The sequence below is a fragment of the Salmo salar genome, chromosome 02 (genome assembly GCF_965601325.2).
Source record: "Salmo salar chromosome 02, fSalSal1, whole genome shotgun sequence".
Lineage (NCBI taxonomy): Eukaryota > Metazoa > Chordata > Actinopteri > Salmoniformes > Salmonidae > Salmo > Salmo salar.
The window spans coordinates 84,076,693-84,099,827 of record NC_138292.1 but is presented as its reverse complement, the minus strand read 5'-3'; the positions used below and the strand labels follow the sequence as shown (position 1 = coordinate 84,099,827).

Genomic DNA, 23,135 nt, shown 5'->3' with positions numbered 1-23,135 from the left:
TCAGTCTGTCAGTCTGTCCATGTGGTGGTAGTCAGTCTGTCCATGTGGTGGTAGTCAGTCTGTCCATGTGGTGGTAGTCAGTCTGTCCATGTGGTGGTAGTCAGTCTGTCCATGTGGTACTAGTCAGTCTGACCATGTGGTACTAGTCAGTCTGTCCATGTGGTACTAGTCAGTCTGTCAGTCTGTCCATGTGGTGGTAGTCAGTCTGTCCATGTGCTGGTAGTCAGTCTGTCCATGTGCTGGTAGTCAATCTGTCCATGTGGTGGTAGTCAGTCTGTCCATGTGCTGGTAGTCAGTCTGTCCATGTGGTACTAGTCAGTCTGTCCATGTGGTACTAGTCAGTCTGTCCATGTGGTACTAGTCAGTCTGTCCATTTGGTACTAGTCAGTCTGTCCATGTGGTGGTAGTCAGTCTGTCCATGTGGTGGTAGTCAGTCTGTCCATGTGGTGGTAGTCAGTCTGTCCATGTGGTGGTAGTCAGTCTGTCCATGTGGTGGTAGTCAGTCTGTCCATGTGGTGGTAGTCAGTCTGTCCATGTGGTGGTAGTCAGTCTGTCCATGTGGTGGTAGTCAGTCTGTCCATGTGGTGGTAGTCAGTCTGTCCATGTGGTACTAGTCAGTCTGACCATGTGGTACTAGTCAGTCTGTCCATGTGGTACTAGTCAGTCTGTCCATGTGGTGGTAGTCAGTCTGTCCATGTGGTGGTAGTCAGTCTGTCCATGTGGTGGTAGTCAGTCTGTCCATGTGGTGGTAGTCAGTCTGTCCATGTGGTGGTAGTCAGTCTGTCCATGTGGTACTAGTCAGTCTGTCCATGTGGTACTTGACCATGTGGTACTAGTCAGTCTGTCCATGTGGTACTAGTCAGTCTGTCAGTCTGTCCATGTGGTACTAGTCAGTCTGTCAGTCTGTCCATGTGGTACTAGTCAGTCTGTCAGTCTGTCCATGTGGTGGTAGTCAGTCTGTCCATGTGGTGGTAGTCAGTCTGTCCATGTGGTACTAGTCAGTCTGTCCATGTGGTGGTAGTCAGTCTGTCCATGTGGTGGTAGTCAGTCTGTCCATGTGGTGGTAGTCAGTCTGTCCATGTGGTACTAGTCAGTCTGTCCATGTGGTACTAGTCAGTCTGTCCATGTGGTACTAGTCAGTCTGTCCATGTGGTACTAGTCAGTCTGTCCATGTGGTACTAGTCAGTCTGTCCATGTGGTACTACTCAGTCTGTCCATGTGGTACTAGTCAGTCTGTCCATGTGGTACTAGTCAGTCTGTCCATGTGGTACTAGTCAGTCTGTCCATGTGGTACTAGTCAGTCTGTCCATGTGGTACTAGTCAGTCTGTCCATGTGGTACTAGTCAGTCTGACCATGTGGTACTAGTCAGTCTGACCATGTGGTACTAGTCAGTCTGTCAGTCTGTCCATGTGGTACTAGTCAGTCTGTCCATGTGGTGGTAGTCAGTCTGTCCATATGGTGGTAGTCAGTCTGTCCATGTGGTACTAGTCAGTCTGTCCATGTGGTACTAGTCAGTCTGTCCATGTGGTACTAGTCAGTCTGACCATGTGGTACTAGTCAGTCTGACCATGTGGTACTAGTCAGTCTGACCATGTGGTACTAGTCAGTCTGACCATGTGGTACTAGTCAGTCTGACCATGTGGTACTAGTCAGTCTGACCATGTGGTACTAGTCAGTCTGACCATGTGGTACTAGTCAGTCTGTAAATGTGGTAGTAGTCAGTCTGTAAATGTGGTAGTAGTCAGTCTGTAAATGTGGTAGTAGTCAGTCTGTCCATGTGGTAGTAGTCAGTCTGTCCATGTGGTACTAGTCTGTCTGTCCATGTGGTACTAGTCTGTCTGTCCATGTGGTACTAGTCAGTCTGTCCATGTGGTACTAGTCAGTCTGTCCATGTGGTACTAGTCAGTCTGTAAATGTGGTAGTAGTCAGTCTGTAAATGTGGTAGTAGTCAGTCTGTAAATGTGGTACTAGTCAGTCTGTCCATGTGGTACTAGTCTGTCTGTCCATGTGGTACTAGTCTGTCTGTCCATGTGGTACTAGTCTGTCTGTCCATGTGGTACTAGTCAGTCTGTCCATGTGGTGGTAGTCAGTCTGTCCATGTGGTGGTAGTCAGTCTGTCCATGTGGTGGTAGTCAGTCTGTCCATGTGGTACTAGTCAGTCTGTCCATGTGGTACTAGTCAGTCTGTCCATGTGGTACTAGTCAGTCTGTCCATGTGGTACTAGTCAGTCTGTAAATGTGGTAGTAGTCAGTCTGTCCATGTGGTAGTAGTCAGTCTGTCCATGTGGTAGTAGTCAGTCTGTCCATGTGGTACTAGTCTGTCTGTCCATGTGGTACTAGTCAGTCTGTCCATGTGGTGGTAGTCAGTCTGTCCATGTGGTGGTAGTCAGTCTGTCCATGTGGTACTAGTCAGTCTGTCCATGTGGTACTAGTCAGTCTGTAAATGTGGTAGTAGTCAGTCTGTCCATGTGGTACTAGTCAGTCTGTCCATGTGGTACTAGTCAGTCTGTCCATGTGGTACTAGTCAGTCTGTCCATGTGGTACTAGTCAGTCTGTCCATGTGGTACTAGTCAGTCTGTCCATGTGGTGGTAGTCAGTCTGTCCATGTGGTGGTAGTCAGTCTGTCCATGTGGTGGTAGTCAGTCTGTCCATGTGGTGGTAGTCAGTCTGTCCATGTGGTGGTAGTCAGTCTGTCCATGTGGTACTAGTCAGTCTGTCCATGTGGTACTAGTCAGTCTGTCCATGTGGTACTAGTCAGTCTGTCCATGTGCTGGTAGTCAGTCTGTCCATGTGCTGGTAGTCAGTCTGTCCATGTGCTGGTAGTCAGTCTGTCCATGTGCTGGTAGTCAATCTGTCCATGTGGTGGTAGTCAATCTGTCCATGTGCTGGTAGTCAGTCTGTCCATGTGGTACTAGTCAGTCTGTCCATGTGGTACTAGTCAGTCTGTCCATGTGGTACTAGTCAGTCTGTCCATGTGGTGGTAGTCAGTCTGTCCATGTGGTGGTAGTCAGTCTGTCCATGTGGTGGTAGTCAGTCTGTCCATGTGGTGGTAGTCCGTCTGTCCATGTGGTGGTAGTCAGTCTGTCCATGTGGTGGTAGTCCGTCTGTCCATGTGGTGGTAGTCCGTCTGTCCATGTGGTGGTAGTCCGTCTGTCCATGTGGTGGTAGTCAGTCTGTCCATGTGGTACTAGTCAGTCTGACCATGTGGTACTAGTCAGTCTGTCCATGTGGTACTAGTCAGTCTGTCAGTCTGTCCATGTGGTACTAGTCAGTCTGTCCATGTGGTGGTAGTCAGTCTGTCCATGTGGTGGTAGTCAGTCTGTCCATGTGGTGGTAGTCAGTCTGTCCATGTGGTGGTAGTCAGTCTGTCCATGTGGTGGTAGTCAGTCTGTCCATGTGGTGGTAGTCAGTCTGTCCATGTGGTACTAGTCAGTCTGTCCATGTGGTGGTACTAGTCAGTCTGTCCATGTGGTGGTACTAGTCAGTCTGTCCATGTGGTGGTACTAGTCAGTCTGTCCATGTGGTGGTACTAGTCAGTCTGTCCATGTGGTGGTACTAGTCAGTCTGTCCATGTGGTACTAGTCAGTCTGTCCATGTGGTACTAGTCAGTCTGTCCATGTGGTACTAGTCAGTCTGTCCATGTGCTGGTAGTCAATCTGTCCATGTGGTGGTAGTCAATCTGTCCATGTGCTGGTAGTCAGTCTGTCCATGTGGTACTAGTCAGTCTGTCCATGTGGTACTAGTCAGTCTGTCCATGTGGTACTAGTCAGTCTGTCCATGTGGTACTAGTCAGTCTGTCCATGTGGTGGTAGTCAGTCTGTCCATGTGGTGGTAGTCAGTCTGTCCATGTGGTGGTAGTCAGTCTGTCCATGTGGTGGTAGTCAGTCTGTCCATGTGGTGGTAGTCTGTCTGTCCATGTGGTGGTAGTCAGTCTGTCCATGTGGTGGTAGTCCGTCTGTCCATGTGGTGGTAGTCCGTCTGTCCATGTGGTGGTAGTCAGTCTGTCCATGTGGTACTAGTCAGTCTGACCATGTGGTACTAGTCAGTCTGTCCATGTGGTACTAGTCAGTCTGTCAGTCTGTCCATGTGGTACTAGTCAGTCTGACCATGTGGTACTAGTCAGTCTGTCCATGTGGTACTAGTCAGTCTGTCAGTCTGTCCATGTGGTACTAGTCAGTCTGTCCATGTGGTGGTAGTCAGTCTGTCCATGTGGTGGTAGTCAGTCTGTCCATGTGGTGGTAGTCAGTCTGTCCATGTGGTGGTAGTCAGTCTGTCCATGTGGTGGTAGTCAGTCTGTCCATGTGGTACTAGTCAGTCTGTCCATGTGGTGGTACTAGTCAGTCTGTCCATGTGGTGGTACTAGTCAGTCTGTCCATGTGGTGGTACTAGTCAGTCTGTCCATGTGGTGGTACTAGTCAGTCTGTCCATGTGGTGGTACTAGTCAGTCTGTCCATGTGGTGGTACTAGTCAGTCTGTCCATGTGGTACTAGTCAGTCTGTCCATGTGGTACTAGTCAGTCTGTCCATGTGGTACTAGTCAGTCTGTCCATGTGGTACTAGTCAGTCTGTCCATGTGGTACTAGTCAGTCTGTCCATGTGGTACTAGTCAGTCTGTCCATGTGGTACTAGTCAGTCTGTCCATGTGGTACTAGTCAGTCTGTCCATGTGGTACTAGTCAGTCTGTCCATGTGGTGGTAGTAAGTCTGTCCATGTGGTGGTAGTCAGTCTGTCCATGTGGTGGTAGTCAGTCTGTCCATGTGGTGGTAGTCAGTCTGTCCATGTGGTGGTAGTCAGTCTGTCCATGTGGTGGTAGTCAGTCTGTCCATGTGGTGGTAGTCAGTCTGTCCATGTGGTGGTAGTCAGTCTGTCCATGTGGTGGTAGTCAGTCTGTCCATGTGGTACTAGTCAGTCTGTCAGTCTGTCCATGTGGTACTAGTCAGTCTGTCCATGTGGTGGTAGTCAGTCTGTCCATGTGGTGGTAGTCAGTCTGTCCATGTGGTACTAGTCAGTCTGACCATGTGGTACTAGTCAGTCTGTCCATGTGGTGGTAGTCAGTCTGTCCATGTGGTGGTAGTCAGTCTGTCCATGTGGTACTAGTCAGTCTGTCCATGTGGTACTAGTCAGTCTGTCCATGTGGTACTAGTCAGTCTGACCATGTGGTACTAGTCAGTCTGTCAGTCTGTCCATGTGGTACTAGTCAGTCTGTCCATGTGGTGGTAGTCAGTCTGTCCATGTGGTACTAGTCAGTCTGTCCATGTGGTACTAGTCAGTCTGTCCATGTGGTACTAGTCAGTCTGTCCATGTGGTACTAGTCAGTCTGTCCATGTGGTAGTAGTCAGTCTGTCCATGTGGTAGTAGTCAGTCTGTCCATGTGGTAGTAGTCAGTCTGTCCATGTGGTAGTAGTCAGTCTGTCCATGTGGTACTAGTCAGTCTGACCATGTGGTACTAGTCAGTCTGACCATGTGGTACTAGTCAGTCTGACCATGTGGTACTAGTCAGTCTGTCCATGTGGTACTAGTCAGTCTGTCCATGTGGTACTAGTCAGTCTGTCCATGTGGTACTAGTCAGTCTGTCCATGTGGTACTAGTCAGTCTGTCCATGTGGTACTAGTCAGTCTGTCCATGTGGTACTAGTCAGTCTGTCCATGTGGTACTAGTCAGTCTGTCCATGTGGTACTAGTCAGTCTGTCCATGTGGTACTAGTCAGTCTGACCATGTGGTACTAGTCAGTCTGTCCATGTGGTACTAGTCAGTCTGTCCATGTGGTACTAGTCAGTCTGTCCATGTGGTGGTAGTCAGTCTGTCCATGTGGTGGTAGTCAGTCTGTCCATGTGGTGGTAGTCAGTCTGTCCATGTGGTACTAGTCAGTCTGACCATGTGGTACTAGTCAGTCTGTCAGTCTGTCCATGTGGTACTAGTCAGTCTGTCCATGTGGTGGTAGTCAGTCTGTCCATGTGGTGGTAGTCAGTCTGTCCATGTGGTGGTAGTCAGTCTGTCCATGTGGTGGTAGTCAGTCTGTCCATGTGGTGGTAGTCAGTCTGTCCATGTGGTACTAGTCAGTCTGTCCATGTGGTACTAGTCAGTCTGTCCATGTGGTACTAGTCAGTCTGTCCATGTGGTACTACTCAGTCTGTCCATGTGGTACTAGTCAGTCTGTCCATGTGGTACTAGTCAGTCTGTCCATGTGGTACTAGTCAGTCTGTCCATGTGGTACTAGTCAGTCTGTCCATGTGGTACTAGTCAGTCTGTCCATGTGGTACTAGTCAGTCTGACCATGTGGTACTAGTCAGTCTGACCATGTGGTACTAGTCAGTCTGTCAGTCTGTCCATGTGGTACTAGTCAGTCTGTCCATGTGGTGGTAGTCAGTCTGTCCATATGGTGGTAGTCAGTCTGTCCATGTGGTAGTAGTCAGTCTGTCCATGTGGTACTAGTCAGTCTGACCATGTGGTACTAGTCAGTCTGACCATGTGGTACTAGTCAGTCTGACCATGTGGTACTAGTCAGTCTGTCCATGTGGTAGTAGTCAGTCTGTCCATGTGGTACTAGTCAGTCTGTAAATGTGGTAGTAGTCAGTCTGTAAATGTGGTAGTAGTCAGTCTGTAAATGTGGTAGTAGTCAGTCTGTCCATGTGGTACTAGTCTGTCTGTCCATGTGGTACTAGTCTGTCTGTCCATGTGGTACTAGTCTGTCTGTCCATGTGGTACTAGTCAGTCTGTCCATGTGGTACTAGTCAGTCTGTCCATGTGGTACTAGTCAGTCTGTAAATGTGGTAGTAGTCAGTCTGTAAATGTGGTAGTAGTCAGTCTGTAAATGTGGTAGTAGTCAGTCTGTCCATGTGGTACTAGTCTGTCTGTCCATGTGGTACTAGTCTGTCTGTCCATGTGGTACTAGTCTGTCTGTCCATGTGGTACTAGTCAGTCTGTCCATGTGGTGGTAGTCAGTCTGTCCATGTGGTGGTAGTCAGTCTGTCCATGTGGTGGTAGTCAGTCTGTCCATGTGGTGGTAGTCAGTCTGTCCATGTGGTACTAGTCAGTCTGTCCATGTGGTACTAGTCAGTCTGTCCATGTGGTACTAGTCAGTCTGTAAATGTGGTAGTAGTCAGTCTGTCCATGTGGTAGTAGTCAGTCTGTCCATGTGGTACTAGTCTGTCTGTCCATGTGGTACTAGTCAGTCTGTCCATGTGGTGGTAGTCAGTCTGTCCATGTGGTGGTAGTCAGTCTGTCCATGTGGTACTAGTCAGTCTGTCCATGTGGTACTAGTCAGTCTGTAAATGTGGTAGTAGTCAGTCTGTCCATGTGGTAGTAGTCAGTCTGTCCATGTGGTACTAGTCAGTCTGTCCATGTGGTACTAGTCAGTCTGTCCATGTGGTACTAGTCAGTCTGTCCATGTGGTGGTAGTCAGTCTGTCCATGTGGTGGTAGTCAGTCTGTCCATGTGGTGGTAGTCAGTCTGTCCATGTGGTGGTAGTCAGTCTGTCCATGTGGTGGTAGTCAGTCTGTCCATGTGGTACTAGTCAGTCTGTCCATGTGGTACTAGTCAGTCTGTCCATGTGGTACTAGTCAGTCTGTCCATGTGGTACTAGTCAGTCTGTCCATGTGCTGGTAGTCAGTCTGTCCATGTGCTGGTAGTCAGTCTGTCCATGTGCTGGTAGTCAGTCTGTCCATGTACTGGTAGTCAATCTGTCCATGTGGTGGTAGTCAATCTGTCCATGTGCTGGTAGTCAGTCTGTCCATGTGGTACTAGTCAGTCTGTCCATGTGGTACTAGTCAGTCTGTCCATGTGGTACTAGTCAGTCTGTCCATGTGGTACTAGTCAGTCTGTCCATGTGGTGGTAGTCAGTCTGTCCATGTGGTGGTAGTCAGTCTGTCCATGTGGTGGTAGTCCGTCTGTCCATGTGGTGGTAGTCCGTCTGTCCATGTGGTGGTAGTCAGTCTGTCCATGTGGTACTAGTCAGTCTGACCATGTGGTACTAGTCAGTCTGTCCATGTGGTACTAGTCAGTCTGTCAGTCTGTCCATGTGGTACTAGTCAGTCTGACCATGTGGTACTAGTCAGTCTGTCCATGTGGTACTAGTCAGTCTGTCAGTCTGTCCATGTGGTACTAGTCAGTCTGTCCATGTGGTGGTAGTCAGTCTGTCCATGTGGTGGTAGTCAGTCTGTCCATGTGGTGGTAGTCAGTCTGTCCATGTGGTGGTAGTCAGTCTGTCCATGTGGTGGTAGTCAGTCTGTCCATGTGGTGGTAGTCAGTCTGTCCATGTGGTGGTAGTCAGTCTGTCCATGTGGTACTAGTCAGTCTGTCCATGTGGTACTAGTCAGTCTGTCCATGTGGTACTAGTCAGTCTGTCCATGTGGTGGTACTAGTCAGTCTGTCCATGTGGTACTAGTCAGTCTGTCCATGTGGTACTAGTCAGTCTGTCCATGTGGTACTAGTCAGTCTGTCCATGTGGTACTAGTCAGTCTGTCCATGTGGTACTAGTCAGTCTGTCCATGTGGTACTAGTCAGTCTGTCCATGTGGTACTAGTCAGTCTGTCCATGTGGTACTAGTCAGTCTGTCCATGTGGTACTAGTCAGTCTGTCCATGTGGTGGTAGTAAGTCTGTCCATGTGGTGGTAGTCAGTCTGTCCATGTGGTGGTAGTCAGTCTGTCCATGTGGTGGTAGTCAGTCTGTCCATGTGGTGGTAGTCAGTCTGTCCATGTGGTGGTAGTCAGTCTGTCCATGTGGTGGTAGTCAGTCTGTCCATGTGGTGGTAGTCAGTCTGTCCATGTGGTGGTAGTCAGTCTGTCCATGTGGTGGTAGTCAGTCTGTCCATGTGGTACTAGTCAGTCTGTCAGTCTGTCCATGTGGTACTAGTCAGTCTGTCCATGTGGTGGTAGTCAGTCTGTCCATGTGGTGGTAGTCAGTCTGTCCATGTGGTACTAGTCAGTCTGACCATGTGGTACTAGTCAGTCTGTCCATGTGGTGGTAGTCAGTCTGTCCATGTGGTGGTAGTCAGTCTGTCCATGTGGTACTAGTCAGTCTGTCCATGTGGTACTAGTCAGTCTGTCCATGTGGTAGTAGTCAGTCTGTCCATGTGGTACTAGTCAGTCTGACCATGTGGTACTAGTCAGTCTGTCAGTCTGTCCATGTGGTACTAGTCAGTCTGTCCATGTGGTGGTAGTCAGTCTGTCCATGTGGTACTAGTCAGTCTGTCCATGTGGTACTAGTCAGTCTGTCCATGTGGTACTAGTCAGTCTGTCCATGTGGTAGTAGTCAGTCTGTCCATGTGGTAGTAGTCAGTCTGTACATGTGGTAGTAGTCAGTCTGTCCATGTGGTAGTAGTCAGTCTGACCATGTGGTACTAGTCAGTCTGACCATGTGGTACTAGTCAGTCTGTCCATGTGGTACTAGTCAGTCTGTCCATGTGGTACTAGTCAGTCTGTCCATGTGGTACTAGTCAGTCTGTCCATGTGGTACTAGTCAGTCTGTCCATGTGGTACTAGTGAGTCTGTCCATGTGGTACTAGTGAGTCTGTCCATGTGGTACTAGTCAGTCTGTCCATGTGGTACTAGTCAGTCTGTCCATGTGGTACTAGTCAGTCTGTCCATGTGGTACTAGTCAGTCTGTCCATGTGGTACTAGTCAGTCTGACCATGTGGTACTAGTCAGTCTGTCCATGTGGTACTAGTCAGTCTGTCCATGTGGTACTAGTCAGTCTGTCAGTCTGTCCATGTGGTACTAGTCAGTCTGTCCATGTGGTGGTAGTCAGTCTGTCCATGTGGTGGTAGTCAGTCTGTCCATGTGGTGGTAGTCAGTCTGTCCATGTGGTGGTAGTCAGTCTGTCCATGTGGTGGTAGTCAGTCTGTCCATGTGGTGGTAGTCAGTCTGTCCATGTGGTGGTAGTCAGTCTGTCCATGTGGTGGTAGTCAGTCTGTCCATGTGGTGGTAGTCAGTCTGTCCATGTGGTACTAGTCAGTCTGTCCATGTGGTACTAGTCAGTCTGTCCATGTGGTACTAGTCAGTCTGTCCATGTGGTACTAGTCAGTCTGTCCATGTGGTACTAGTCAGTCTGTCCATGTGGTGGTAGTCAGTCTGTCCATGTGGTGGTAGTCAGTCTGTCCATGTGGTGGTAGTCAGTCTGTCCATGTGGTGGTAGTCAGTCTGTCCATGTGGTGGTAGTCAGTCTGTCCATGTGGTGGTAGTCAGTCTGTCCATGTGGTACTAGTCAGTCTGTCCATGTGGTACTAGTCAGTCTGTCAGTCTGTCCATGTGGTACTAGTCAGTCTGTCCATGTGGTACTAGTCAGTCTGTCCATGTGGTAGTAGTCAGTCTGTCCATGTGGTAGTAGTCTGTCTGTCCATGTGGTGGTATTCAGTCTGTCCATGTGGTGGTAGTCAGTCTGTCCATGTGGTGGTAGTCAGTCTGTCCATGTGGTGGTAGTCAGTCTGTCCATGTGGTACTAGTCAGTCTGACCATGTGGTACTAGTCAGTCTGTCAATGTGGTACTAGTCAGTCTGTCCATGTGGTACTAGTCAGTCTGTCCATGTGGTGGTAGTCAGTCTGTCCATGTGGTACTAGTCAGTCTGTCCATGTGGTACTAGTCAGTCTGTCCATGTGGTACTAGTCAGTCTGTCCATGTGGTACTAGTCAGTCTGTCCATGTGGTACTAGTCAGTCTGTCCATGTGGTACTAGTCAGTCTGTCCATGTGGTACTAGTCAGTCTGTCCATGTGGTACTAGTCAGTCTGTCCATGTGGTACTAGTCAGTCTGTCCATGTGGTACTAGTCAGTCTGACCATGTGGTACTAGTCAGTCTGACCATGTGGTACTAGTCAGTCTGACCATGTGGTACTAGTCAGTCTGACCATGTGGTACTAGTCAGTCTGACCATGTGGTACTAGTCAGTCTGACCATGTGGTAGTAGTCAGTCTGACCATGTGGTAGTAGTCAGTCTGACCATGTGGTAGTAGTCAGTCTGACCATGTGGTAGTAGTCAGTCTGACCATGTGGTAGTAGTCAGTCTGTCCATGTGGTGGTAGTCAGTCTGTCCATGTGGTGGTAGTCAGTCTGTCCATGTGGTGGTAGTCAGTCTGTCCATGTGGTGGTAGTCAGTCTGTCCATGTGGTGGTAGTCAGTCTGTCCATGTGGTGGTAGTCAGTCTGTCCATGTGGTGGTAGTCAGTCTGTCCATGTGGTGGTAGTCAGTCTGTCCATGTGGTGGTAGTCAGTCTGTCCATGTGGTGGTAGTCAGTCTGTCCATGTGGTGGTAGTCAGTCTGTCCATGTGGTACTAGTCAGTCTGTCCATGTGGTACTAGTCAGTCTGTCCATGTGGTGGTAGTCAGTCTGTCCATGTGGTGGTAGTCAGTCTGTCCATGTGGTGGTAGTCAGTCTGTCCATGTGGTGGTAGTCAGTCTGTCCATGTGGTGGTAGTCAGTCTGTCCATGTGGTGGTAGTCAGTCTGTCCATGTGGTGGTAGTCAGTCTGTCCATGTGGTGGTAGTCAGTCTGTCCATGTGGTGGTAGTCAGTCTGTCCATGTGGTGGTAGTCAGTCTGTCCATGTGGTGGTAGTCAGTCTGTCCATGTGGTGGTAGTCAGTCTGTCCATGTGGTGGTAGTCAGTCTGTCCATGTGGTACTAGTCAGTCTGTCCATGTGGTACTAGTCAGTCTGTCAGTCTGTCCATGTGGTACTAGTCAGTCTGTCCATGTGGTACTAGTCAGTCTGTCCATGTGGTACTAGTCAGTCTGTCCATGTGGTACTAGTCAGTCTGTCCATGTGGTACTAGTCTGTCTGTCCATGTGGTACTAGTCAGTCTGTCCATGTGGTACTAGTCAGTCTGTCCATGTGGTACTAGTCAGTCTGTCCATGTGGTACTAGTCAGTCTGTCCATGTGGTGGTAGTCAGTCTGTCCATGTGGTGGTAGTCAGTCTGTCCATGTGGTACTAGTCAGTCTGTCAGTCTGTCCATGTGGTGGTAGTCAGTCTGTCCATGTGGTGGTAGTCAGTCTGTCCATGTGGTGGTAGTCAGTCTGTCCATGTGGTGGTAGTCAGTCTGTCCATGTGGTGGTAGTCAGTCTGTCCATGTGGTGGTAGTCAGTCTGTCCATGTGGTGGTAGTCAGTCTGTCCATGTGGTGGTAGTCAGTCTGTCCATGTGGTACTAGTCAGTCTGTCCATGTGGTACTAGTCAGTCTGTCCATGTGGTACTAGTCAGTCTGTCCATGTGGTACTAGTCAGTCTGTCCATGTGGTGGTAGTCAGTCTGTCCATGTGGTGGTAGTCAGTCTGTCCATGTGGTGGTAGTCAGTCTGTCCATGTGGTGGTAGTCAGTCTGTCCATGTGGTGGTAGTCAGTCTGTCCATGTGGTGGTAGTCAGTCTGTCCATGTGGTGGTAGTCAGTCTGACCATGTGGTACTAGTCAGTCTGTCCATGTGGTACTAGTCAGTCTGTCCATGTGGTACTAGTCAGTCTGTCCATGTGGTACTAGTCAGTCTGTCCATGTGGTACTAGTCAGTCTGTCCATGTGGTACTAGTCAGTCTGTCCATGTGGTACTAGTCAGTCTGTCAGTCTGTCCATGTGGTACTAGTCAGTCTGTCCATGTGGTACTAGTCAGTCTGTCCATGTGGTACTAGTCAGTCTGTCCATGTGGTACTAGTCAGTCTGTCCATGTGGTACTAGTCAGTCTGTCCATGTGGTACTAGTCTGTCTGTCCATGTGGTACTAGTCTGTCTGTCCATGTGGTACTAGTCAGTCTGACCATGTGGTACTAGTCAGTCTGACCATGTGGTACTAGTCAGTCTGACCATGTGGTAGTAGTCTGTCTGTCCATGTGGTAGTAGTCTGTCTGTCCATGTGATAGTTGTCTGTCTGTCCATGTGATAGTTGTCTGTCTGTCCATGTGATAGTTGTCTGTCTGTCCATGTGGTACTAGTCAGTCTGTCAGTCTGTCCATGTGGTACTAGTCAGTCTGTCCATGTGGTAGTAGTCAGTCTGTCCATGTGGTAGTAGTCAGTCTGTCCATGTGATAGTTGTCTGTCTGTCCATGTGATAGTTGTCTGTCTGTCCATGTGATAGTTGTCTGTCTGTCCATGTGATAGTTGTCAGTCTGTCCATGTGGTACTAGTCAGTCTGTCAGTCTGTCCATGTGGTACTAGTCAGTCTGTCCATGTGGTGGTAGTCAGTCTGTCCATGTGGTGGTAGTCAGTCTGTCCATGTGGTGGTAGTCAGTCTGTCCATGTGGTGGTAGTCAGTCTGTCCATGTGGTGGTAGTCAGTCTGTCCATCTGGTGGTAGTCAGTCTGTCCATGTGGTGGTAGTCAGTCTGTCCATGTGGTGGTAGTCAGTCTGTCCATGTGGTGGTAGTCAGTCTGTCCATGTGGTGGTAGTCAGTCTGTCCATGTGGTGGTAGTCAGTCTGTCCATGTGGTGGTAGTCAGTCTGTCCATGTGGTGGTAGTCAGTCTGTCCATGTGGTGGTAGTCAGTCTGTCCATGTGGTACTAGTCAGTCTGTCCATGTGGTACTAGTCAGTCTGTCAGTCTGTCCATGTGGTACTAGTCAGTCTGTCCATGTGGTACTAGTCAGTCTGTCCATGTGGTACTAGTCAGTCTGTCCATGTGGTACTAGTCAGTCTGTCCATGTGGTACTAGTCAGTCTGTCCATGTGGTACTAGTCTGTCTGTCCATGTGGTACTAGTCAGTCTGTCCATGTGGTACTAGTCAGTCTGTCCATGTGGTACTAGTCAGTCTGTCCATGTGGTACTAGTCAGTCTGTCCATGTGGTGGTAGTCAGTCTGTCCATGTGGTGGTAGTCAGTCTGTCCATGTGGTACTAGTCAGTCTGTCAGTCTGTCCATGTGGTGGTAGTCAGTCTGTCCATGTGGTGGTAGTCAGTCTGTCCATGTGGTGGTAGTCAGTCTGTCCATGTGGTGGTAGTCAGTCTGTCCATGTGGTGGTAGTCAGTCTGTCCATGTGGTGGTAGTCAGTCTGTCCATGTGGTGGTAGTCAGTCTGTCCATGTGGTACTAGTCAGTCTGTCCATGTGGTACTAGTCAGTCTGTCCATGTGGTACTAGTCAGTCTGTCCATGTGGTACTAGTCAGTCTGTCCATGTGGTGGTAGTCAGTCTGTCCATGTGGTGGTAGTCAGTCTGTCCATGTGGTGGTAGTCAGTCTGTCCATGTGGTGGTAGTCAGTCTGTCCATGTGGTGGTAGTCAGTCTGTCCATGTGGTGGTAGTCAGTCTGTCCATGTGGTGGTAGTCAGTCTGACCATGTGGTACTAGTCAGTCTGTCCATGTGGTACTAGTCAGTCTGTCCATGTGGTACTAGTCAGTCTGTCCATGTGGTACTAGTCAGTCTGTCCATGTGGTACTAGTCAGTCTGTCCATGTGGTACTAGTCAGTCTGTCCATGTGGTACTAGTCAGTCTGTCCATGTGGTACTAGTCAGTCTGTCAGTCTGTCCATGTGGTACTAGTCAGTCTGTCCATGTGGTACTAGTCAGTCTGTCCATGTGGTACTAGTCAGTCTGTCCATGTGGTACTAGTCAGTCTGTCCATGTGGTACTAGTCTGTCTGTCCATGTGGTACTAGTCTGTCTGTCCATGTGGTACTAGTCAGTCTGACCATGTGGTACTAGTCAGTCTGACCATGTGGTACTAGTCAGTCTGACCATGTGGTAGTAGTCTGTCTGTCCATGTGGTAGTAGTCTGTCTGTCCATGTGATAGTTGTCTGTCTGTCCATGTGATAGTTGTCTGTCTGTCCATGTGATAGTTGTCTGTCTGTCCATGTGGTACTAGTCAGTCTGTCAGTCTGTCCATGTGGTACTAGTCAGTCTGTCCATGTGGTAGTAGTCAGTCTGTCCATGTGGTAGTAGTCAGTCTGTCCATGTGATAGTTGTCTGTCTGTCCATGTGATAGTTGTCTGTCTGTCCATGTGATAGTTGTCTGTCTGTCCATGTGATAGTTGTCAGTCTGTCCATGTGGTACTAGTCAGTCTGTCAGTCTGTCCATGTGGTACTAGTCAGTCTGTCCATGTGGTGGTAGTCAGTCTGTCCATGTGGTGGTAGTCAGTCTGTCCATGTGGTGGTAGTCAGTCTGTCCATGTGGTGGTAGTCAGTCTGTCCATGTGGTGGTAGTCAGTCTGTCCATGTGGTGGTAGTCAGTCTGTCCATGTGGTGGTAGTCAGTCTGTCCATGTGGTGGTAGTCAGTCTGTCCATGTGGTGGTAGTCAGTCTGTCCATGTGGTGGTAGTCAGTCTGTCCATGTGGTGGTAGTCAGTCTGTCCATGTGGTACTAGTCAGTCTGTCCATGTGGTAGTAGTCAGTCTGTCCATGTGGTACTAGTCAGTCTGTCCATGTGGTAGTAGTCAGTCTGACCATGTGCTAGTAGTCATAGAAATGTTGAAGACTTATTTAGTGAGTCGGACATGTGTCAGGGGCTTCTAACGGTCACAGAATACAAAAAAATAAAACTAGTCCCGTCGCAGAAACCAACGCCACCCTACCGGATGAGCTAAAATACATTTTCTCCCACTTCGAGCATAATGACTCAGATGCCGTGGAGAATCCCTGAGGACAACAAGCGTGGTGCCAGGTAAACAACCTGTCCCTCAACGTCAGCCAAACAAAGGAGCTGCCACCCGAGCGGCACAGAGATCTAAGGCACTGCATTGCAGTGTTTAAGGTGTCACTACAGACCCAGGTTCGATCCCAGAATTAACAGAACTCTGCTGATTATCCTGGTAACAGATACCAGTGGACAGATCTATTGTATTTGTTCAAACTAAACTACAGCACTTACTTTGATAAGTAAAATCTGATCCTTTCTTCTCTTCTCCTCTCACAGTTCCACTCAGCCCCGTTGTTTTCCTGCAGTCCACCAGCAGCACAGACAACCTCTTCATACCCAGCAGTAAGGCGCTACTGGGAGAGGCATGACACAGGGACTCCGGGAGGGTGGAAGGGGGCGGGCTAGCGTTGTCCTGGTAACCATAAAGAGGAGACAGAGACATGTCATTTATAGATGCTGATGTCACAGTTGTCATGAAGTGCTTAACAGAAACCCAGCCTAGCCAGACCCAGACAGAGCAAGCTGTATGGTAGACCAGACCAAGCTGTACCATCTGGTGTTCTGATCTGGAGAGACTCTTCTCTTCCTCGTCAGCATGTTGTTGAGGCTCCCCAGAGGATCCATAATAGTCATGTCTCTCTCCTGTGTGAATGAGAACATCAAACAAATGGTAAACTTATGACCGTCTATTGCAATCATATGGTCTTACAAGAGGCATGAATATGCCTAAAAATGGCCTAAAATTGCCACTTTCATCATGATTTAAAAAAATATTGTTTGTGTTGTAAATGTAAAAGGGTAGTTCCACGAATTGGGTGATGTTTGCGTTCCCTTTATCTTTGATATTTTAAGTACAAATTATGCACCAATATTGAATTATAAAATCCGGTTATATTAGATGAGGTGCACTTTAATATAGACCGCATGGAGAATTCAATAAACCTAATATAAAATACCCCACAATATATGTACCAATGGCAGATTACCCCTTTAACAATTCCTACAGTACTTTACAACATATTCAAGTGTAGAACTTCAGTAGAATGCTCCTTAAAACCCCACATTAGTTCAACAACTGCATAGTTTGTGTCCCTGTTTTTAAGACAGTACTCACTGGTGTTAATCTGATCTTCTGTCTCCTCCTCTTTCACTCCCAAAACGTCTTCCTCCTTCACCTTTATTGAGATAGCATCGTCTTCCTCTCTAAAAGGTCCTTCCTCTTTTTCCCCAAAAACATCCTCCTCTTCCACTCTGGCAGCCTCTATCCCCTCTCCCTCTTTCACTACAGAAGGTTCTTTCACTGTAACATCCTCCTCCTCTTCTTTCAATGTGACAGCCTCCTCTTCCTCCTTTTTCATTCTGAAAGCTTCTACCTCCTCTTTCACTGTTACAGCCTCTATCCCCTCTTCCACTCCAAAATGTTCTTCCTCTTCTTTCAGTATAACAGCCCCCTCTTCCTCCTTTTTAATTATGAAAGCTTCTCTCTCTCCTTTCATTGTAACACCCTCCTCTTCTTCTTTCACGACAATGTTCAGCGCCAGAGCTTCTTTCTCCGTCCAGCAGACATCCTCTTCTTTAGCAAGGGGCGAGTAGTTTAGTGAGCTCATGGTCAGGGATGTTAGCTAGCTAGCTAATTGGCATTAGCGACTAGACTAGTGCTTGGCTCAGTATCAATCTTTAACAAGTTTGCAAATTGAACAAGCAAATTAGGTTTAAGTTAACCACTAGATACGTCAACAGAACTGTGTTTAAAACACTGAGATTAGCTAATGTACATAACCGTGGTCTAAAGCGTCAATCTTTCAGTTTTATGTCAGCTAGCAAGCTACCGAGGCGGTTGAAAGAATAGCGGTGTTGTTGTTCCTGAAGAAGCGTCCCGTCCACTAGATTATACGTCACGCAAGAAGCATCACCTGAAAGACGCACATCGTCATCTGTTGACTGGAGTGGGTAACGCAGATTGGAAACAATAGTTACAACACTTTTTGTATTGGAAAGAAAGTCAAAATAATTTAACAATAACTGATATATTTTCTCTTACGTCTTACAAATAATACGTTCCTGTACACAGACGTAGAAGCTTAATATGAATATGTAGATGATGAATAAATACTTCTATGAATAGGTAGTGTGTTAATACACATTTTCTCTGTTAATTTTTCACATAAGTTTTAATCACATATGACCATACTATTCCCTTAAAGCCACGCTCTATAAGATACAAACCATCCTGTAAACAACAGAGCAAATTAATCACATGCAAATAGCACTTGATTATCTGTAGCGCTATACACTGGGTAGACAAAACTTTAAGAACACCTGCTCCTTCCATGACATAGACTGACCAGGTGAATCCAGGTGAAAGTTATTGTTATGGGTGTAAGATGGCACAGTGATACCATCTGTTGGTAAATGTTAATTACTGCAACTCCAGTGTTTTTACCGGTGTGCTTGAGATACCCGGATGTATTGTAATGTACTGAACAAGACCTGTTACTCGCATCAATGCCTCTGTCTCGTCATTTAACATTCAAACAGTTATGATCCCTTACTGATGTCACTAGTTAAATCCACTTCAATCAGTGTAGATGAAGGGGGGAGACAGGTTAAATATGGATTTTTAAGCCTTGAGACAAATGAGACATGGATTGTGTATGTTTGCCATTCAGAGGATGAATGGGGAAGTCAAGAAATTTAGAGTTTATTTGAACAGAGTATGGTAGTAGGTGCCAGGCGCACCGGTTTGTGTCAAGAACTGCAACTACAGTTTCCCATGTGTACCAAGAGTGGTCCACCACCCAAACAGTGGAGGCCAATGTCAATCAAGATGAGGGAGGACGATTTTTTTCATGAGCATGGCCTTATTCCTATTACAGCATATTGGTTGACTGTCATTCATATTCCATTCACCCAGTTCAATGTAACAGTGGTAGGTTTAGGCTACTACATGATACTCTAATTGTCCCTATACCCATCATGAGGTTGCTACAACGTAGCCTATGACTGAAAATGTACAACGTAGGTGCACACAGGTCAAGAGAAACATTTGAGGTGACAGACAGTGACACATGGACAAACAGTGACACATTCAATACCGCCTTGCACACTCTTGCCTGCATCTAGCTGAAATAGAGATTCTATTGGACAAATTCAGGTATGTTGATCCTGGTTTTGTTCCATTTATGAAACTTTTGTCAACACAATCGGTGGAACGAATTCACCCCTGATGACGCGTAAACACAGTTCACTTTCACAACTGCCACGTATTTCTTCTCACATCTATGCGCTCACCTTTTCCCTTCGCTTCTGGACTTCAATGCACAACCCGTCAGCTGTATGTGATCTGGCGAAAAAAAAACTTTCCAAGCCAAACCATATCATAACTGCTACACACAGCCTACATCGCTGTCACCATATTCTTCTCCTTAATTTTGTTCAAAACTGTTCAACTATTGTCTTTTTCTTTGAGTCAACTACTCACCACATGTTATGCACTGCAGTGCTAGCTAGCTGTAGCTTATGCTTTCAGTACTAGATTCATTCTCTGATCCTTTGATTGGATTGACAACATGTCAGTTCATGCTGCAAGAGCTCTGATAGGTTGGAGGACGTCCTCCGGAAGTTGTCATAATTACTGTGTAAGTCTATGGAAGGGCTTGAGAACCATGAGCCTCCTGGTTTTTGTATTGAAGTCAATGTACCCAGAGAATGCAAAATAGTATGTTTTAATAAATTATTTGGTGATGTGATTATATTTAGTATAGTTTTATCTAAAAAGGATAACTTAAATGTTTTACAATTTTTATTTTTCTGAAAATCACTGAGGAGGATGGGTCACCCCTTCCTCCTCTGAGGAGCCTCCACTGCACCCAAAGGACATCCAGCCAACTTGACACAATTGTGGGAAGCATTGGAGTCAACATGGGCCAGCATCCCTCTGGAACGCTTTTCGACACCTTGTAGAGTCCATGCCCCAACTCCATATTAGGAAGGTGTTCCAAATGTTTGGTATAATCAGTGGATATATATATATATATATATATATATATATATATATATATATATATATATATATATATATATATATATATATATATATATGTGTCATTTAGCAGACACGTTTATCAAAAGCCATTTGCAGTCATGTGTGCAAACACTTTACATACGGGTGGTCCCAGGAATCAAACCCACAACCCTGGTTTTACAAGCACCATACTCTACCAACTGAGCTACAGGACCAAAAGGAATGCTCAAGGAATGACACAGAAACACACACAGCCTGAGTTTGAAAATATAATGTAATCAAAAACCGTAACATTGAAACTGACAACTCCATATTAGGAAGGTGTTCCAAATGTTTGGTATAATCAGTGGATATATATATATATATATATATATATGCCATTTAGCAGACACGTTTATCAAAAGCCATTTGCAGTCATGTGTGCAAACACTTTACATACGGGTGGTCCCAGGAATCAAACCCACTACCCTGGTTTTACAAGCACCATACTCTACCAACTGAGCTACAGGACCAAAAGGAATGCTCAAGGAATGACACAGAAACACACACAGCCTGAGTTTGAAAATATAATTTAATCAAAAACCGTAACATTGAAACTGACATACTCCATATTTAGTTCAAATCAAATGTTATTTGTCACATGAAGTAGACCTTACAGTGAAATGCTGAATACAACAGGTGTAGACCTTACTGTGAAATGCTTACTTACAAACCCTTAACCAACAATGCAGTTACAAAATATAAGAGTTACGAATATATTTCCTAAATAAACTAAAGGGGGAAAAAAGTACCAATAAACAAACAATACCGAGGCTATATACAGGAGGTACCAGTACAGAGTCAATGTGGAGGCTATATACAGGAGGTACCAGTACAGTGTCAATGTGGAGGCTATATACAGGAGGTACCAGTACAGTGTCAATGTGGAGGCTATATACAGGGGGTACCGGTACAGAGTCAATGTGGAGGCTATATACAGGAGGTACCGGTACAGAGTCAATGTGGAGGCTATATACAGGAGGTACCGGTACAGAGTCAATGTGGAGGCTATATACAGGAGGTACCAGTACAGAGTCAATGTGGAGGCTATATACAGGAGGTACGTGTATCGAGTCAATGTACTGAGGTACAGCTTAGGGGCAGGTATTGAAATAAAAAAGCATACAGCTTTATACAGTTTGATTTAATGAGGCTTAATGACCTAAAGCACAATTATATTTCTGTAAAAAAACATGAGACAAGTGTACGAGCAGTGTATGTGTTCTCTCGTGAACTTTAAGTAGCCTATATTTGATGTGAAATATTCCTTTCAAGACAGGATTGTGCCACGGCACAGATCTGCGGAATGGTACCAAAACATTTCTGCAACATTGAAGGTCCCAAAGAACACAGTGGCCTCCATCATTCTTAAATGGAAGAAGTTTGGAACCACCAATACTCTTCCTAGTGCTGGCCGCACGGCCAAACTGAGAAATCGGGGGAGAAGGGCCTTGGTCAGGGAGGTGACCAATAACCCGATGGTCACTCTGACAGAGCTCTAGAGTTCCTCTGTGGAGATAGGAGAACCTTCCAGAAGGACAACCATCTCTGCAGCACTCCACCAATCAGGCCTTTATGGTAGAGTGGCCAGACGGAAGCCACTCCTCAGTAAAAGGCACATGACAGCCAGCTTTGAGTTTGCCAAAAGGCACCTAAAGACTCTCAGACCATGAGAAACAAGATTCTCTGGTCCGGTGAAACCAAGATTGAACTCTTTGGCCTGAATGCCAAGTGTCATGTAAGGGCTATTTGACCAAGAAGGAGAGTGATGGAGTGCTGCATCAGATGACCTGGCCTCCATAATCACCCAACCTCAACTCATTTGAGATGGTTTGGAATGAGGCGGACCGCAGAGCGAAGGAAAAACAGCCAACAAGTGCTCAGCATATGGGAACTCCTGGTTGAGAGAATGCCAAGAGTGTGCAAAGCTATCATCAAGGCAAAGGGTGGCTACTTTGAAGAATCTCAAATATAAAATACATTTTGATTTGTTGAACACTTTTTTGGTTACTACATGATTCCATATGTGTTATTTCATAGCTTTGATGTCTTCACAATTATTCTACAATATAGAAAATAGTAAAAAATTAAGAAAAACCCTTGAATGAGTGCTTTGTCATTATGGGGTATTGTGTGTAGATTGATCAGATTGAATTGTTTTCCAATTTTAGAATAAGGTTGTCACGTAACAAACTGTGGAAATGTCTAGGGGTCTGAATGCTTTCTGAATGCATTGTATATACACTAAAACAAAATATAAATACAACATGTAAAGGGCTGGTCCCATGTTTCACGAGCTGAAATAAAAGATCCCAGAAAGTTTTCATATGCACCAAAAATATTATTTCGCTCAAATTTTGCGCACAAATTTGTTTACATCCCTGTCAGTGAGCATTTCTCCTTTGCCAAGATAATCCATCCACCTGACAGATGTGGCATGTCAAGCTGATTAAACAGCATGATCATTACACAGGTGCACCTTGTGCTGGGGACAATAAAAGGCCACTCTAAAATGTGCAGTTTTGTCACAAAATGATACAGATGTCTCAAGTTGAGGGAGCGTGCAATTGGCATGCTGACAAATATGAATGTCCACCAGAGCTGTTGCCAGAGAATTTAATGTTAAATTCTCTACCATAAGCTACGTTGTTTTAGAAAATTTGGCAGTACGTCCAACTGGCCTCACATGTATGGTGTTGTGTGAGCGAGCAGTTTGCTGATGTCAACGTTGTGAACAGAGTGCCCCATGGTGGAGGTGTGGTTATGGTATGGGCAGGCATAAGCTACGGACAACGAACACAATTGGATTTTATTGTTGGCAATTTGAACGCACAGAGATACCGTGACGAGATCCTGAGGCCCATTGTCGTGCCATTCATCCGCTTCCATCACCTCATGTTTCAGGATCATAATGCACAGCCCCATGTCGCAACGATCTGTACACAATTCCTGGAAGCTGAAAAATGTCTCAGTTCTTCCATGGCCTGCATACTCACCAGACATGTCACCCATTGAGCATGTTTGGGATGCTCTACATTGATGTGTACGACAGCGTGTTCCAGTTCCCGCTAATATGCAGCAACTTTGCACAGCCATTGAAGAGGAGTGGGACAACATCGACATCGTGGGTGAACAGGGAGTACAGGAGAGGGCTGAGAACGCACCCTTGTGGGGACCCAGTGTTGAGGATCAGCGGGGTGGAGATGTTGTTACCTACCCTCACCACCTGGGGGCGGCCCGTCAGGAAGTCCAGGACCCAGTTGCACAGGGCGGGGTCGAGACCCAGGGTCTCGAGCTTAATGACGAGTTTGGAGGGTACTATGGTGTTAAATGCTGAGGTGTAATCGATGAACAGCATTCTTACATAGGTATTCCTCTTGTCCAGATGGGTTAGGGCAGTGTGCAGTATGATGGTGATTGCGTCGTCTGTGGACCTATTGGGCCGGTAAGCAAATTGGAGTGGGTCTAGGGTGTCAAGTAGGGTGGAGGTGATATGGTCCTTGACTAGTCTCTCATTCCACAGGCCACAATCAAAAGCCTGATC

At 46.7% G+C, this 23,135-nt stretch overlaps 1 protein-coding gene across 1 annotated transcript in view; it reads right to left on the bottom strand.

Annotated features, from left to right (window-relative positions):
- The window catches only part of LOC106564023 (uncharacterized), a 72,512-nt gene extending 55,108 nt beyond the window's left edge, over nt 1–17,404 (bottom strand). Inside the window, exons 1-3 of the mRNA XM_082967659.1 lie at nt 16,643–17,404; nt 16,079–16,170; nt 15,760–15,940 (exon numbers count right to left, since the gene is read on the bottom strand). Of these exons, the coding sequence (XP_082823785.1) occupies nt 15,760–15,940; nt 16,079–16,170; nt 16,643–17,135 (766 nt within the window). The 5' untranslated portion in view covers nt 17,136–17,404. The remainder of the gene's footprint in view (nt 1–15,759; nt 15,941–16,078; nt 16,171–16,642) is intronic.
- Nucleotides 17,405–23,135: the final 5,731 nt, after the last annotated feature.